Below are 17,711 nucleotides of genomic sequence, written 5' to 3' on the forward strand. Positions count from 1 at the left end.
CCAAATTGATGTAGATCATCGCCTAGCAACAGGTGACCCCCACTGGAGACTCTGGGCATCCCGGCACCTGGGCGGCTGTGGGGACTCTGGGCATCCCGGCACCTGAGTGACTGCGGAGACTCTGGGCATCCCAGCACCTGGGTGACTGCGGAGACTCTGGGCATCCCAGCACCTGAGTGACTGCGGAGACTCTGGGCATCCCAGCACCTGGGCGACTGCGGAGACTCTGGGTATCCCGGCACCTGGGTGACTGCAGAGACTCTGGGTATCCCGGCACCTGGGTGACTGCAGAGACTCTGGGTATCCCGGCACCTGGGCGGCTGCGGGGACTCTGGGCATCCCGGCACCTGAGTGACTGCGGAGACTCTGGGCATCCCAGCACCTGGGCGACTGCGGAGACTCTGGGTATCCCGGCACCTGGGTGACTGCAGAGACTCTGGGTATCCCGGCACCTGGGTGACTGCAGAGACTCTGGGTATCCCGGCACCTGGGTGACTGCAGAGACTCTGGGTATCCCAGCACCTGGGCGACTGCAGAGACTCTGGGTATCCCGGCACCTGAGTGACTGCGGAGACTCTGGGTATCCCAGCACCTGGGTGACTGCAGAGACTCTGGGTATCCCGGCACCTGAGTAACTGCAGAGACTCTGGGTATCCCGGCACCTGAGTAACTGCGGAGACTCTGGGCATCCCAGCACCTGGGCGACTGCAGAGACTCTGGGCATCCCAGCACCTGGGCGACTGCAGAGACTCTGGGTATCCCGGCACCTGGGCGACTGCAGAGACTCTGGGCATCCCAGCACCTGGGTGACTGCAGAGACTCTGGGTATCCCGGCACCTGGGTGACTGCAGAGACTCTGGGTATCCCGGCACCTGGGTGACTGCAGAGACTCTGGGTATCCCGGCACCTGAGTAACTGCGGAGACTCTGGGCATCCCAGCACCTGGGCGACTGCAGAGACTCTGGTCATCCCAGCACCTGGGCGACTGCAGAGACTCTGGGCATCCCAGCACCTGGGCGACTGCAGAGACTCTGGGCATCCCAGCACCTGAGTGACTGCGGAGACTCTGGGCATCCCAGCACCTGAGCGACTGCGGAGACTCTGGGCATCCCAGCACCTGGGCGACTGCAGAGACTCTGGGCATCCCAGCACCTGGGCGACTGCAGAGACTCTGGGCATCCCAGCACCTGGGCGACTGCAGAGACTCTGGGCATCCCAGCACCTGGACGACTACAGAGACTCTGGGCATCCCAGCACCTGGGCGACTGCGGAGACTCTGGGCATCCCAGCACCTGAGTGACTGCGGAGACTCTGGGCATCCCAGCACCTGGGCGACTGCAGAGACTCTGGGCATCCCAGCACCTGAGTGACTGCGGAGACTCTGGGCATCCCAGCACCTGGGCGACTGCAGAGACTCTGGGCATCCCAGCACCTGAGTGACTGCGGAGACTCTGGCCATCCCAGCACCTGGGCGACTGCAGAGACTCTGGGCATCCCAGCACCTGGGCGACTGCAGAGACTCTGGGCATCCCAGCACCTGGGCGACTGCAGAGACTCTGGGTATCCCGGCACCTGGGCGACTGCAGAGACTCTGGGCATCCCAGCACCTGGGTGACTGCAGAGACTCTGGGTATCCCGGCACCTGGGTGACTGCAGAGACTCTGGGTATCCCGGCACCTGGGTGACTGCAGAGACTCTGGGTATCCCGGCACCTGAGTAACTGCGGAGACTCTGGGCATCCCAGCACCTGGGCGACTGCAGAGACTCTGGGCATCCCAGCACCTGGGCGACTGCAGAGACTCTGGGCATCCCAGCACCTGGGCGACTGCAGAGACTCTGGGCATCCCAGCACCTGAGTGACTGCGGAGACTCTGGGCATCCCAGCACCTGAGCGACTGCGGAGACTCTGGGCATCCCAGCACCTGGGCGACTGCAGAGACTCTGGGCATCCCAGCACCTGGGCGACTGCAGAGACTCTGGGCATCCCAGCACCTGGGCGACTGCAGAGACTCTGGGCATCCCAGCACCTGGGCGACTACAGAGACTCTGGGCATCCCAGCACCTGGGCGACTGCGGAGACTCTGGGCATCCCAGCACCTGAGTGACTGCGGAGACTCTGGGCATCCCAGCACCTGGGCGACTGCAGAGACTCTGGGCATCCCAGCACCTGGGCGACTGCAGAGACTCTGGGCATCCCAGCACCTGGGCGACTGTGGAGACTCTGGGCATCCCAGCACCCAGACGGCTGCGGAGACTCTGGGCATCCCAGCACCTGGGTGGCTGCGGAGACTCTGGGCATCCCACCACCTGGGAGGCTGTGGGGACTCTGGGCATCCCGGCACCTGAGTGACTGCGGAGACTCTGGGCATCCCAGCATCTGGGAGGCTGTGGGGACTCTGGGCATCCCGGCACCTGAGTGACTGCGGAGACTCTGGGCATCCCAGCACCTGGGCGACTGCGGAGACTCTGGGCATCCCAGCACCTGGGCGGCTGTGGAGACTCTGGTCATCCCAGCACCTGGACGGCTGCGGAGACTCTGGGCATCCCAGCACCTGGACGGCTGCGGAGACTCTGGGCATCCCAGCACCTGGGCAGCTGCGGAGACTCTGGGCATCCCACCACCTGGGCGGCTGTGGGGACTCTGGGCATCCCAGCACCTGGGAGGCTGTGGGGACTCTGGGCATCCCAGCACCTGGGTGACTGCGGAGACACTGGGTATCCCGGCACCTGTGCGGCTGCAGAGACTCAAGGCATCTCGGCACCTGGGCGACTGCAGAGACTCTGGGCATCCCAGCACCTGGGCGACTGTGGAGACTCTGGGCATCCCAGCACCCGGACGGCTGCGGAGACTCTGGGCATCCCAGCACCTGGGTGGCTGCGGAGACTCTGGGCATCCCACCACCTGGGCGGCTGTGGGGACTCTGGGCATCCCAGCACCTGAGTGACTGCAGAGACTCTGGGCATCCCAGCACCTGGGCGACTGCGGAGACTCTGGGCATCCCAGCACCTGAGTGACTGCGGAGACTCTGGGTATCCCAGCACCTGGGTGACTGCAGAGACTCTGGGTATCCCGGCACCTGAGTAACTGCGGAGACTCTGGGCATCCCAGCACCTGGGCGACTGCAGAGACTCTGGGCATCCCAGCACCTGGGCGACTGCAGAGACTCTGGGTATCCCGGCACCTGGGCGACTGCCGAGACTCTGGGCATCCCAGCACCTGGGTGACTGCAGAGACTCTGGGTATCCCGGCACCTGGGTGACTGCAGAGACTCTGGGTATCCCGGCACCTGGGTGACTGCAGAGACTCTGGGTATCCCGGCACCTGGGTGACTGCAGAGACTCTGGGTATCCCGGCACCTGGGTGACTGCAGAGACTCTGGGTATCCCGGCACCTGAGTAACTGCGGAGACTCTGGGCATCCCAGCACCTGGGCGACTGCGGAGACTCTGGGCATCCCAGCACCTGGGCGACTGCAGAGACTCTGGGCATCCCAGCACCTGGGCGACTGCAGAGACTCTGGGTATCCCGGCACCTGGGCGACTGCCGAGACTCTGGGCATCCCAGCACCTGGGTGACTGCAGAGACTCTGGGTATCCCGGCACCTGGGTGACTGCAGAGACTCTGGGTATCCCGGCACCTGGGTGACTGCAGAGACTCTGGGTATCCCGGCACCTGGGTGACTGCAGAGACTCTGGGTATCCCGGCACCTGGGTGACTGCAGAGACTCTGGGTATCCCGGCACCTGAGTAACTGCGGAGACTCTGGGCATCCCAGCACCTGGGCGACTGCGGAGACTCTGGGCATCCCAGCACCTGGGCGACTGCAGAGACTCTGGGCATCCCAGCACCTGGGCGACTGCAGAGACTCTGGGCATCCCAGCACCTGGGCGACTGCAGAGACTCTGGGCATCCCAGCACCTGAGCGACTGCGGAGACTCTGGGCATCCCAGCACCTGAGCGACTGCGGAGACTCTGGGCATCCCAGCACCTGGGCGACTGCAGAGACTCTGGGCATCCCAGCACCTGGGCGACTGCAGAGACTCTGGGCATCCCAGCACCTGGGCGACTACAGAGACTCTGGGCATCCCAGCACCTGGGCGACTGCAGAGACTCTGGGCATCCCAGCACCTGAGTGACTGCGGAGACTCTGGGCATCCCAGCACCTGGGCGACTGCAGAGACTCTGGGCATCCCAGCACCTGAGTGACTGCGGAGACTCTGGGCATCCCAGCACCTGGGCGACTGCAGAGACTCTGGGCATCCCAGCACCTGAGTGACTGCGGAGACTCTGGCCATCCCAGCACCTGGGCGACTGCAGAGACTCTGGGCATCCCAGCACCTGGTCGACTGCAGAGACTCTGGGCATCCCAGCACCTGGGCGACTGTGGAGACTCTGGGCATCCCAGCACCCGGACGGCTGCGGAGACTCTGGGCATCCCAGCACCTGGGTGGCTGCGGAGACTCTGGGCATCCCACCACCTGGGAGGCTGTGGGGACTCTGGGCATCCCGGCACCTGAGTGACTGCGGAGACTCTGGGCATCCCAGCATCTGGGAGGCTGTGGGGACTCTGGGCATCCCGGCACCTGAGTGACTGCGGAGACTCTGGGCATCCCAGCACCTGGGCGACTGCGGAGACTCTGGGCATCCCAGCACCTGGGCGGCTGTGGAGACTCTGGGCATCCCAGCACCTGGACGGCTGCGGAGACTCTGGGCATCCCAGCACCTGGACGGCTGCGGAGACTCTGGGCATCCCACCACCTGGGCGGCTGCGGAGACTCTGGGCATCCCAGCACCTGGAAGGCTGTGGGGACTCTGGGCATCCCAGCACCTGGGTGACTGCGGAGACACTGGGTATCCCGGCACCTGTGCGGCTGCAGAGACTCAAGGCATCTCGGCACCTGGGCGCCTGCGGAGATTCTGGGCATCCCGGCACCTTGGTGACTGCGGAGACTCTGGGTATCCCGGCACCTGAGTGACTGCGGAGACTCTGGGTATCCCGGCACCTGGGCGGCTGCGGAGACTCTGTTCATCCTGGCACCTGGACGGCTGCGGAGACTCTGGGCATCCCGGCACCTGGTCGGCTGCGGAGACTCTGGGCATCCCAGCACCTGGACGGCTGCGGGGAATCTCGGCATTCCAGCACCTGGGCGGCTGTGGAGACTCTGGGTATCCCAGCACCTGGACGGCTGTTTAGACTCTGGATATCGCAGCACCTGGACGGCAGAGGAGACTCTGGGCATCCAGCACCTGGGCGGCGGCGGAGACTGGGCATCCTGGCACCTGGGCGGCTGCGGAGACTCTGGGCATCCTGGCACCTGGGTGACTGCGGAGACTCTGGGCATCTCGGCACCTGGGCGGCTGCGGCGACTCTGGGCATCCTTCACCTGCGCCACTGCGGAGACTCTGAGCATCCTGCACCTGGGTGACTGCGGAGACTCTGGGCATCCCGGCACCCGGGTGACTGCGGAGACTCTGGGCATCCCTGCACCTGGGTAACTGCGGAGACTCAGGGCAGCCCAGCACCTGGGCGGCTGCGGAGACTCTGGGCATCCCGGCACCTGCGCCGCTGCGGAGACTCTGGGCATCCCGGCACCTGGGTGACTGCGGAGACTCTGGGCATCCCAGCACCTGGGTGGCTGTGGAGACTCTGGGCATCCCGGCACCTGGATGGCTGCGGAGACTCTGGGTATCCCAGCACCTGGACGGCTGCGGAGACTCTGGGTATCCCAGCACCTGGACGGCTGCGGAGACTCTGGGTATCCCAGCACCTGGACGGCTGCGGAGACTCTGGGTATCCCAGCACCTGGACGGCTGCGGAGACTCTGGGTATCCCAGCACCTGGACGGCTGCGGAGACTCTGGGTATCCCAGCACCTGGACGGCTGCGGAGACTGGGTATCCCAGCACCTGGACGGCTGCGAAGACTGGGTATCCCAGCACCTGGACGGCTGCGGAGACTCTGGGTATCCCAGCACCTGGACGGCTGCGGAGACTCTGGGTATCCCAGCACCTGGACGGCTGCGGAGACTCTGGGTATCCCAGCACCTGGACGGCTGCGGAGACTCTGGGTATCCCAGCACCTGGACGGCTGCGGAGACTCTGGGTATCCCAGCACCTGGACGGCTGCGGAGACTCTGGGTATCCCAGCACCTGGACGGCTGCGGAGACTCTGGGTATCCCAGCACCTGGACGGCTGCGGAGACTCTGGGTATCCCAGCACCTGGACGGCTGCGGAGACTCTGGGTATCCCAGCACCTGGACGGCTGCGGAGACTCTGGGTATCCCAGCACCTGGACGGCTGCGGAGACTCTGGGTATCCCAGCACCTGGACGGCTGCGGAGACTCTGGGTATCCCAGCACCTGGACGGCTGCGGAGACTCTGGGTATCCCAGCACCTGGACGGCTGCGGAGACTCTGGGTATCCCAGCACCTGGGCGGCTGCGGAGACTCAGGGCATCTCAGCACCTGGGCGGCTGCGGGGTCTCTGGGCATCCTAGCAACTGGGCGGCTGCGGGGACTCTGGGCATCCCAGCACCTAGGCGGCTGCGGGGACTCTGGGCATCCCAGTACCTGGGCGGCTGCTGAGACTCTGGGATAAAAACAGAAAGTTGGAGCTTTTCTCTGCACCGAGCCTAACCACTGAAGAGAGTGAGCTGTGTGCATCATGTTTCATCCACTATTTATAACAGAAGCCACACTGCAGGGCCAGATCTGGCATCAGATGCACCCCCTAGATGTATGACGGGGTCTACCTGGCTTTACCGAGCGGTCTGTTGCTTTCATGGACAGCAGCGTAGCCAGGTCCATCTCAAGGGTTATGAGGGCTCCAAGGTGACACAGTCCAGTCCCAGGGGCCATCTTCAGTTTTCACCTATAAATTTGTATTTAGATTTGTTTCTTTTTATAAATCCACCCAAGAATTAGCGCCCTCAATACCAACGAATATTGCTAGCTCTAATCAGACAAATACAAACGGTGCCGGGCAGACACCACCCCATCGGTCAACGCCGTTTCGCATGAACACCTGCTTTCTCAAGGCCCCACCTGGGGGTGATGTTTGTCCGGCACAGTTTGCAAATATGTGGATAAAGCCAGCACTATGTGTTGGTATCGAGTGACGCTAATTTCTGTGTGATTTAGGGACTTATATCTGTTTATAATCTGCGCACCGTTACTTGTGATTTTGGACACCAAATCTGGAGGTGGATTGTGTACCTGCTGTGGGGACTGTCCGGTGGAGTTGCCGATTGTGCAGCCTGCAGTGTTGGTGTGAGATCTACTTTCTACCTTGCATTAGTTGTTTCCTCTGCTTACTGACATTGAATGGAAACATTGATTCCTGAGGCTGAACTGACGAGCTAGCAAATCTCTACTAAAACACAGCAATAAGATTGATGTAGCCGGTGCTCCGTGCTGGAAAAAGTCTGCATCCCTTAGAGCCGTGGATTCCGCTGTACGTCCATTGGTCCAATAGTCTTTAGAACAAGGCCAGCTCCTCACACTATCTGTGGCTTATTCTCTTCTTGTATTTTATATAGTCGTTTTGGGGACAGAAACATTGACATAGAAAAATTTGAGCGCCTTCTGTCTTTAAAGGGTAGCCGGTATTTTTTTTTTTTCATAAATCAATAGAACAAGTGAAAATCAGAAACTTTGTAACATATCTTAGAAGAGAAATCCGCTTCCTCCTTGTCCTGGTCATTCACTCTTTCTTCATGGGTAAAATCTGTCTTCAGTGAATTACAGATGGCGGTTGCTGCTCATAAATGTCTATGGAGATGCGAGGGGGGATGGAGGCGTTAGGGGCAGACAGACATTCTGCTGCACGTTCTCCTGAAACAACAGCTACAATTTAAAGGGGTTGTCCAGTGAAAACAAGTTATAGCCTATCCACAGGGTAGGTGATAACTTGCTGATCGGTGGGGGAATTTCTATGCTCTTTACAAAACAAGTCATATGGCCAACAGCCATCATTCTCTATGAGGCTGCCAAAAAAGACAAGAGCAGCTTTCGGCAACCCCATATGGAATAAATGGGGAAGAGAGGCGGTCGAGCATGTGCACTGCCGCTCCCATCTAGTCAGACCTACACTGATCCAGTATTGATGGTCTGTCCTAAGATATCCTAAAAGGGGCTGTGCACTACTAGGATAACCCCTTCTCAATCTGAGTGTTTGATCCCGTTTTAATCAAAACACCTACACTCACCTCCTGTGCCGGCGCCGTTCCAGCGGTGTCAGCTCTCGTGTTCCCGGGGCTCATTTTAGGTTACAAAAAGGTGTTTTTATTTTAACGGGGGCAAACATTCAGAGTGAGAAAGGGTTGTCCTGGTAGTGGACATCCCCATAAAGATCAGTTAATGATTTTAATATCCTAGATAAACCCTTTGACATAAGCTTGTTTTTAGAAAATCTGAAAAACATAGCGGACATTGCTCAATATTAACCAGATGATGTTTTTCTACAGCTCACTGTTTTGAACTTGGGGAACAACCAGTTTGTAAAAGTTCCTGAAGAGCTGAAGTTTTTACAGTCCTTACAGATATTGCACTTGTTCGGTAATAGGATTACTGACATCCCAATCTGTGTATTTGGTAAGTCCTGAAATGTTGTAAATCAATCGTCTAATATACAGTGATGACACGGACATTTTACAACACTTAGATTACCAATACAGTATTAAAAGGTAGCCTTTCTTCTGAGGACAGATATCGATTGCCATGACTTTGTATTTTAATTTCCCACAATTTTTTGAGGCTATCATCAGATGTCCAAAAATGTACAAACTATTAGATCCCCCTATACTTCAAGAGCAGTTTGGAGAATATGTCATTTAGTATACAACCCCAATTCTAAAAAAGTTATATGTTATGATAGTGTAGCAACTCATTCGGGAAAATAAGTAACACACTAAAAACTGCAACTGATTCTGTTGGTTTTCTTACGGACTAGAGATCATGGCTGTGGAGTCGGTAAGCCAAACCTCCGACTCCTCAATTTCCATGACTCCGACTCCCTCATACATGGCTCATGTGTAAGTGATAAATTTACTATAGCACAGATTCATCTCAAAGTCTAGACCCTTAGATCAGGAATAGGACTGACATTTATAGGACATTTCATAACTTTCCCAAATTCTTAAGAAAAAAATATTCCCCATAAACTGCATTGAACTACTGTACCCAATTTATTATATATTTTAGGAGTCGGTCCATTTTAGTCCAACTCCACCAAAATGGGCTCCGACTCCATGACTCCGACTTCACAGGCCTGCTAGGGATCCTGACCCCATAGTCCCTAGAAGATCCTGCATGAGCTGAGATAGCCCTAATCACATACTAGACTATGGCAACTCTAACCTATGCTGCCTAAAAGGCCCTCGAGCATTTCACGTTCATCCTAAGGAACCGGAGGGCAGAGCAGAGTGCAAATTGCTTACAGAACTGAACGTGTGGTGAAATAGAAAGAGATCCCAGAGTGAGTAAAACAAACCACGAAATAGAAAATAAAGGATTAAGTACGTACTGTTAGACAATATGCTGCATACTTCCTAAAAAGGAACCGAAGATCAGTGCAGGGTAAAGAACATAAACTGCAAAGAGATGAACCCTAGCTGGTCTTTCACTGACTGGCTTACACTACAACAGTATGGCTGGACATGGAAATGAGACTATCACCAGCAGGGGGAAAGTATATAAAGCCGCACCCAAAAGGTGATAGAGAAGACAAATGAGTAAATGAAAACACTTGTTTCTCTAAAAGACTGAAGCAAGGATAACAAAAACTAAACACCTGGAGAAAAGCTGTTTCTGCTCTGGCTTGGCAGAAAGAGAAGCCGACTACAAAGCACAGGTTCAAGGGTTCAAACCCAGACCCATGACATTAGGACGCTGTAAGAATGCAATGATTTGGAAATCTATTATAGCCATATTCACTGCAGAAAATAGGAAATCGATCAGAAGGTGAAAGTTGGAAGTGTTTCCATTTCATTTGAAAAAATTAACTCATTTAGAAATTGATGGTAGCAACACATCTCAAATAAATTGGAACAGGGTTAATAAAAAGCTGGAAAAGAAAGTGTCACTGATGAAAAACAGCTGAAGGGTCAATTTTCAGCTAAGTCACATGATTGTGTATAAAAAAGAGCATGTTAGAGAGGCAGAGTCTCTCAGAGGCAAAGAAACTCCAAGATCCATCAATCTGTGAATAACTGCATCTAAAAATTGTTGAACAATTTCAGAAAAATGTTTCTGAACATAAAATCACAAAGACATTGAATATCCTCCACCTTCAATACATAACATCATGAAAAGATTCAGAGATTCTGGAGAAATCCATTTGCACAGGGAACAAGGCCGACCGTCAATATTGGATGTTCGTGATCTACTGGTCCTCAGATGGCACTGCATTACAAACAGGCATGATTCACTGCAAATCACTGCATGGACTCCTATTGGAAGTAATAATAATAAAAGTCAATATCGACCCTTTAATGAGCCTCACCGCATGACATAGTAGAAATGTTCCCCCTTAGATCCCAGTCAGTGGCCTTTCATACAGCTAAATCAGATCTAATGTTTTACACTGATGAGGGGTAGCAACCCTAAACACGTGTCTGCAAATGTAGATTCTGGTTTGGCTTGTATCCTAAATCATATGGCAAGGCCCGTTAAAGGGTCGATATTGACTTTTAGGATTGCTACTTCCCATAGGAGGTGCTAAAGTTCAAGTCCGCTTTTTCTTTGAAAAGGCAATTTGCATGGACACAGGAATACTTCCAGAAAACACTGTCTGTGCACACAGTTTACCATGCAAACTGTACATGAAATCTATATCATGCATAGAAGCCGTATACAACACAATCCAGAAATGTTGCCACCTTCTCTGGGCCAAAGCACATTTAAAATGGACTCGGGAAAAATTGAAAACTGTTGTGTGGTCAGATGGAGCAGGGAACTTACATTAGTGGCACCACTCCAGCCCTGAAATACAAACAAAACGCTGGAGTGGTGCTTTCATTTGCTACCTGGAAGGCCAACACACAATAAAAAATAACAATGCATAATCTCTGGAATATTGGGCGCAAAGGCCAAAAACATTTTTTTTAGTTTAAAAGCCTAAGGCCAGTTTCACACATACACATTTCACTGTCCGGTTACAAACTGATACACGGACTGGACGCAGGCCTCCTGCACCGAGTGCGGCAGCCTCACATGAGCCCATGAGACTTTCGAGCTTGGATCCGTGACTGCTCTGTGCATTTTGGTCTGTACTCGGACCGTGAAGCACTGATGTGAGAACCCTGCCTAATATTGACTGTGCCCATAGCAGTTCAGCACATCTTACTCTAACATCACATCCCTTTTCCTACTTTTTTGCTACTTGACTTGTTACTGTAGTTATTTTCTAGGAACATGTGTACAGTAGCAGGAACTTTGTTTATGGGAAAGAACTGAGTAGAAATTTGAGAAGGTTTCTTTGACGTAGTAGCACAGTCCTGAGGGCCCTTATGTATAATAACAAAGAGATGACGCCCTCCACCTCCCATTCCTGTTCACTGGTGGAACGTTGCTGGCGCCGATCCTCCATGGCTACTGGATGGGACCTTCAGTACCTTGACTGTTGAGCGGAACAGTCAAACTACTAGATCTTGTAGGGTAATTGAGGTAATGTGATTGTACCTCCTACTTATACACTAAGCCTACTGCCAAGAGAAACCTGGTAATAAGGACGTTATGGAATTGCCCTGGTCAAATGTCCTTAGAGCAGACAAAGGGCAAACTAGATAAACCGGATCAACTAATGACCTGTGAAAGAAAAGTACCGTATATTGATTTAAGAGATTATCTATGACAAATACTATATGTTTGAGCTACAGGACTCACCCAGATGATAGGACAAATATATCTTGCAATTAGAACTTCCCTGGTGGATTAGAGGTGTGAGATGGTGGACACAGACTCGCCAACATTATTTCCAATTTAGGCAGTTATCATCTGTGGGGATTGCTGTGTATAACTACCTCTAGTATATGTGTTGGTGCAATGAACTAATTTTATATGCACAGAGGCGTAGCTAGGGGTTCAGCTCAGGGAGGGCGCAACGTCTGTGTGAGCCCTGGTTACAACTACAATGGTGCACCCTAATTGTGGGCATAGGGGAACCTCATCAGATGACCAGGCTGAAAATACATCTGTATACAAAGACCAGCACTGATACTACCGCCATACAGTGACATACCAGTCCTACAGACCATACAAGTGATTACAGTACAGTTATTTATTAGATTACTTAGATATGACATTCTGATGGAGTCATTAATTTTTTCCATCTTTTCCATCTGGCCCAGACCGAAATGACAACTTCTCCAGCCGCAATTTGTCTGCAGAGATTACAACAAAAAAAAATTTGACTTGTCACATTTCCAGCAGTGTCCCCATTTATCCCCAACCTACACAAACGCCTCATCTTGCTGATATCCCAATACTGAGCCTCTGCTGCAGTATGTCGCCTTATTACTGCACCTGCTGTGTGGGAATTCTCTTAGTGCCCCACATAATAATGCCCACTACTGTGCCCTTTACTCAGTAAAATGCTTCTTTTGTACCTGCTAGATGGTAAAATTGCCCCTTGAGAAAATATTTCTACCCTGTGTAAATGCTCTAAAAAATAGTGGCTACATTTTCCCCCTAGAAAGTAATAATGCCCCCTTGTGTGCCCCTTTGACGGTCACAATACCCTGAGTGCCCTATAACAGTAATGCTTCTTATGTGCCAACTTAACATTTAATAATATCCTGAGTCCCTCCATGTACAGCATACATGTCAAACTCTGGCCCGTGGGCCAAATCTGGCCCCCAGAGTGGTCTTATTAGGCCCACGACACCAGAACCACCAAGCCTATGTGAGGTCCATTATTCTGTTTTGGGACTATGTGGGGCCCATTAATCTGTATGGAGCACTTTGTGGGGCCCATTATATTGTATACTGGTTGGCCCACAACTTTGTCCAAGTTTTTCATTTTGGCCCTCTGTGTGTTTGAGTTTGACATCCCTGATCTACAGTAATAATGTCCTCTGAGTCACCCCTTGTACAGCCCCTCTGTACAAAGTATAATGGGCTAACAGCTCCCCTATACAAAGTATAATGCCCCCACAGCTCCCCTATACACTGTGTAGGGATTTGTACTCACCGAACCGGGTTGGAGGTAGGCACAGGTTCACAGAGTGATGCTGTCTGCGTGTTCAAACAAACTGGTGGTTTGTTTAGTGTCCATACACCAGTGAGGAAGCAAAAGTAACAGCCTTTTCCTGGCACAAAAAAGGAATAACAGAACAAAGCTCAAAATAACAAGTCCATGCAGCACGGCCTCAGCCGTTTAAACAAAGTGCCTTCCTCTGCCTCCCACAGAGTCTAAGCTGCACATGCAAGGTCTGCTCGCCTTGCCCAACACACACAGACTGAGACAGGCACAGCTGTCTTAAATCAGCCTTCCAAGACCTGGACTGGAGGTAAGTGAGCAGCTGTTCCCCCCCAGCTCTTTCAGCTGCTCGTAAAACCCGGCCCTGTAATCCGGGCCCATTAAATTCCTCTCAGCTCTATGTGCGCTGGAGCCTACTTCTCCGGGTCCTACATCACCGAACTTGGCACTTCAGGGGCACATACCTCCCGTCCACGACCTGTCCGGCAGCCACCTTACATACCCCCCCCCTTTGCCCAAAGCCAGGGGGCTTTGCACCTTCTGTCACCATACAATAAACCATTGACAAGACATCAGCATTCCGATGTTGTTTCCCAGGCCTATGCTCTACCCGGAAACTAAAATCTTGTAGAGCCAGGAACCACCTAGTCACTCTGGCATTGTTCCCCTTCTTTTCTCGCATCCACCTCAGTGGGGCATGGTCTGACACTAACCTGAACCTTCTACCTAACAGGTAATACTTCAGAGTGTCTAACGCCCACTTAATGGCCAAACATTCTTTTTCTACAATGGAGTAGTTCTTCTCACAAGTGGAGAGCTTCCGACTGAGGTATATTACAGGGTGTTCTTCTCCGTTAATCTCCTGGGACAAAACTGCTCCCAACCCGACATCCGATGCATCCGTCTGGACCACAAACTCCTTGGAGAAGTTGGGCGCCACCAAAACTGGCTGTTTACAGAGGACCAGTTTCAATTCCTGGAAGGCTGCTTCTGCTTCCAGGGACCACTTGGCCATAGCCGACTTCGTCCCTTTCAGAAGATCCGTCAACGGGGCTGCTATCAGGGATCCGGTATGGTTTTAGATTGACCCGAACATGAGGCTCTGTGAGAACCTCATGCTCTATGACCTGAGTGAGTCCTGGCCACTCCGAAAACAGGTCTTTATTTTGCTGTATCAACTCTTTGCACTGTTGCTTTTGGGCACGTGACAGTGACTCTGCCACCTTCACCTCTTTCACATCGGCTTCAGCCACTAAACAGGGAGCTTCCACGGGCTCTCTATCTTGCCATGGCTTAATCAAGTTAACGTGGTAAATTTGGTAGGGCTTCCTCTTCCCCGGTTGGTGGATTTTATAGTTGACTTCCCCCACTTTCTCTACCACCTCATAGGGGCCCTTCCACTTGGCCATGAACTTGCTCTCCACTGGGCACTAGCACAAGCACTTGATCTCCTGGATTGAACGATCTCACCCTGGCCGACCTATTATACACCCTGGACTGTGCCTCTTGTGCCTTGAGGAGGTGCTCCCTCACAATGGGCATCACGTGGGCAATCCTCTCTTGCATCTGGGCAACGTGCTCCACCATACTCCTATAGGGAGTGGTCTCAGCTTCCCAGGACTCTTTCGCCACATTCAGGAGTCCTCAAGGGTGTCGTCCATAGAGTAGTTCAAACGGGGAGAAACCTGTGGAAGCTTGGGGAACTTCCCTGATGGTGAACAACAGATAGGGAAGCAGACAGTCCCAGTCTCAGCCACCCTTTTCCACTGCTTTCCTCAACATTGCTTTCAAGGTTTTGTTAAACCTCTCGACCAGTCCGTCCGTCTGGGGATGGTACACGGAGGTTCTCAGTAGTGCAATTTGCAATGTCTTGCACAATTCCCTCATGACCTTCAACATAAATGGAGTTCCTTGGACTGTTAGGATCTCCTTAGGCAACCCCGTTCTTGAAAACATGTGGACTAACTCCCGGGCTATACACCTGGCGGAGGAGTTTCATAGTGGTACGGCCTCCGGATACTGTGTAGCACAATCTAATACCAGCACGGATATTCTGATGCCCTCGGGCGGACTTGACCAGAGGCCCCACTAGATCCATTGCTATGCGTTCGAATGGAACCTCGATGACGGGTAGGGGCACTATGGGAATTCGGAAGTGGGCCACTGGGGAGGTTATCTGGCATGTGGGGCAGGAACGACAATAACTCTTTATTTCTCTATAGCAACCTGGCCAGTAGAATCTCTGGAGGATCTGATCCTGAGTCTTGTCTGCATCCAGGTGACCACCCAACATATGAGAATGAGCCATGTCTAACACCCTGGCACCAGCAACTGTTCTATTACCTCACCCCTTGGCTTGGTTACTCTGTACAGCAAATCCCCATTAACAGCAAAATGAGGGAACCGAGTGTCAGCCCCCGGTTCCTGAGGCACCCCATTTAACACAGTAACATTTTCAAAGGCCCCTTTCAGAGTTAAATCCCTGAGTTGGGCAGTTCCAAAGTTTCCCTCGGACACCTCCAGCTCAGGGATATTGGCCTCAGGGGATGTTGCCTCATCCTCATCGCCCACAAACACACAAATGGGAAACTCATCTACCATGTTCTGCACCAGTGAGGAAACAAAAGTAACAGCCTTTTCCTGGCACAAAAAAGGAATAACAGAGCAAAACTCAAAATAACAAGTCCATGCAGCACGACCTCAGCCGTTTAAACAAAGTGCCTTCCTCTGCCTCCTACAGAGTCTAAGCAGCACATGCAAGGTCTGCTCACCTTGCCCAACACACACAGACAGACTGAGACAGGTACAGCTGTCTTAATTCAGCCTTCCAAGACCTGGACTGGAGGTAAGTGAGCAGCTGTTCCCCCCCAGCTCTTTCAGCTGCTCGTAAAACCCGGCCCTGTAATACGGGCCCATTAAATTCCTCTCAGCACTATGTGTGCTGGAGCCTGCTTCTCCGGATCCTACATCACCGAAGCTTGGCATTTCAGGGATACATACCTCCCGTCCAAGACCAGTCCGGCACCACATTACAACTGTATGATGGGTCCACAGTTCCCCTATACACGGTATAATGCCCCTACAGCTCCCCTATACACAGTATGATGGATCCACAGTTCCCCTATACACAGTATGATGGGCCCACAGCTCCCATTTACATCATCTGATGTCCTCACTGCTCCCTCAGAACACAGTATAATGACCCCCACCAGTAGTCCTCACACTGTATAATGGCCCCCACATTGTAATTTGGCCCTTATGATGGACCCTTCAGTAGTTACCACACTTTGAGAGCCTCCCACAGTAGGAAAAAAAAGTAAGTAAAGTCTGCTCACCATTGGGGTGTGGTGCAGTCTCAGCCTTGCTTGGATCCAGCCTGAGCAGCCTGGTTCATGAATCAGAAAATAGAAGGAATGATCCAGCGTATCAGGCTATAAACTTGAATAAAACAGGTTTTATTGAGCCATTAAAAAATGCTGTTACCACCATAATAAGTCTTAGTGCTCACAAGGATCACAGCTGTCTTGAGACAACTGTGATCCTTGTGTGCACTAAGACTAATTATGGTGGTAGCAGCATTTTTAATGGCTCAATAAAACCTATGTTTTATTCAAGTTTATAGCCTGATACGCTGGACCATGCCTTCTATTTTCTGATCCTCCCACAGTAGCCCCCAAACTGTATTATGTCTCCCACATTAGCTGTCATGCTGTATAATGGCCCCCACAGTAGACTCCAAACTGTATAATGACCCCCACATTAGCTGCCACACTATATAATGGCCCCCACAGTAGCACCAGAACAGTCTAATGGTCCCCACACTTTGAGGACCCCCCCCCCAATTGCCCCTGCAATGCATTATTGGCCCCCTCCCCCACTGTATGATGCCCCAAGTCACACCACAAGTTTTACTTTAAATAAAAAACATCATATACTCACCTAATCGAGGATCCTGATGAGTCTACTGGCAAAGCACGGGTGCACGCACAGGGTAGTCAGAAACCCAGCACGGTGCGATGACGTCTCTGTGCCGGGACTCTGATGTCCTGGCGTGCGCCGTCGCTTTGGGCCACTGCATCATTCTACTGTTCTGTAGACCGCAGGCTTAAAGCGACCTGGGGTCTTCAGAACGGACAGCGGTAGTGCAGGCAGACTGTGCACAGCGATATAGTAAAGAGTAGTGGTAGCTCCAGGTGAGCGACCGCACCCTCTGCCCACCTGGTAACTACGCGGCTATTATGCATTACAATAAGCTTAATGATTGGCTGCAGCTGTGATGTGCACTGTAGTCATGACCTCACCATTGCAGCTATTAGACAGCTATTAGACAGTCGTACTGCGTTGGAACCCAGGAGGGTGAGTAACATCTATGGACTCAATTTGACCTTCCTACCTGTGAGGTTTATTTTTTTTTTTCATACTCAACAGCTTGACGCCATTTCATCTTTTAGACTTCTGTTGCCCAATAAATTGTGGGACTTTGAAATCAACCATGTGCTGTAGAACATTGGCTAC

At 52.9% G+C, this 17,711-nt stretch overlaps 1 protein-coding gene across 1 annotated transcript in view; it reads left to right on the forward strand.

Annotated features, from left to right (window-relative positions):
* LRRC69 (leucine rich repeat containing 69) overlaps positions 1-17,711 on the forward strand; it is a 42,159-nt gene that overhangs the window by 338 nt on the left and 24,110 nt on the right. Inside the window, exon 2 of the mRNA XM_073679574.1 lies at positions 8,464-8,590. Coding sequence (XP_073535675.1) covers positions 8,464-8,590 — 127 coding nt within the window. The remainder of the gene's footprint in view (positions 1-8,463; positions 8,591-17,711) is intronic.

The sequence above is a fragment of the Phyllobates terribilis genome, unplaced genomic scaffold (assembly GCF_046119375.1).
Source record: "Phyllobates terribilis strain yellow unplaced genomic scaffold, ASM4611937v1 Scaffold_4__5_contigs__length_816908805, whole genome shotgun sequence".
Lineage (NCBI taxonomy): Eukaryota > Metazoa > Chordata > Amphibia > Anura > Dendrobatidae > Phyllobates > Phyllobates terribilis.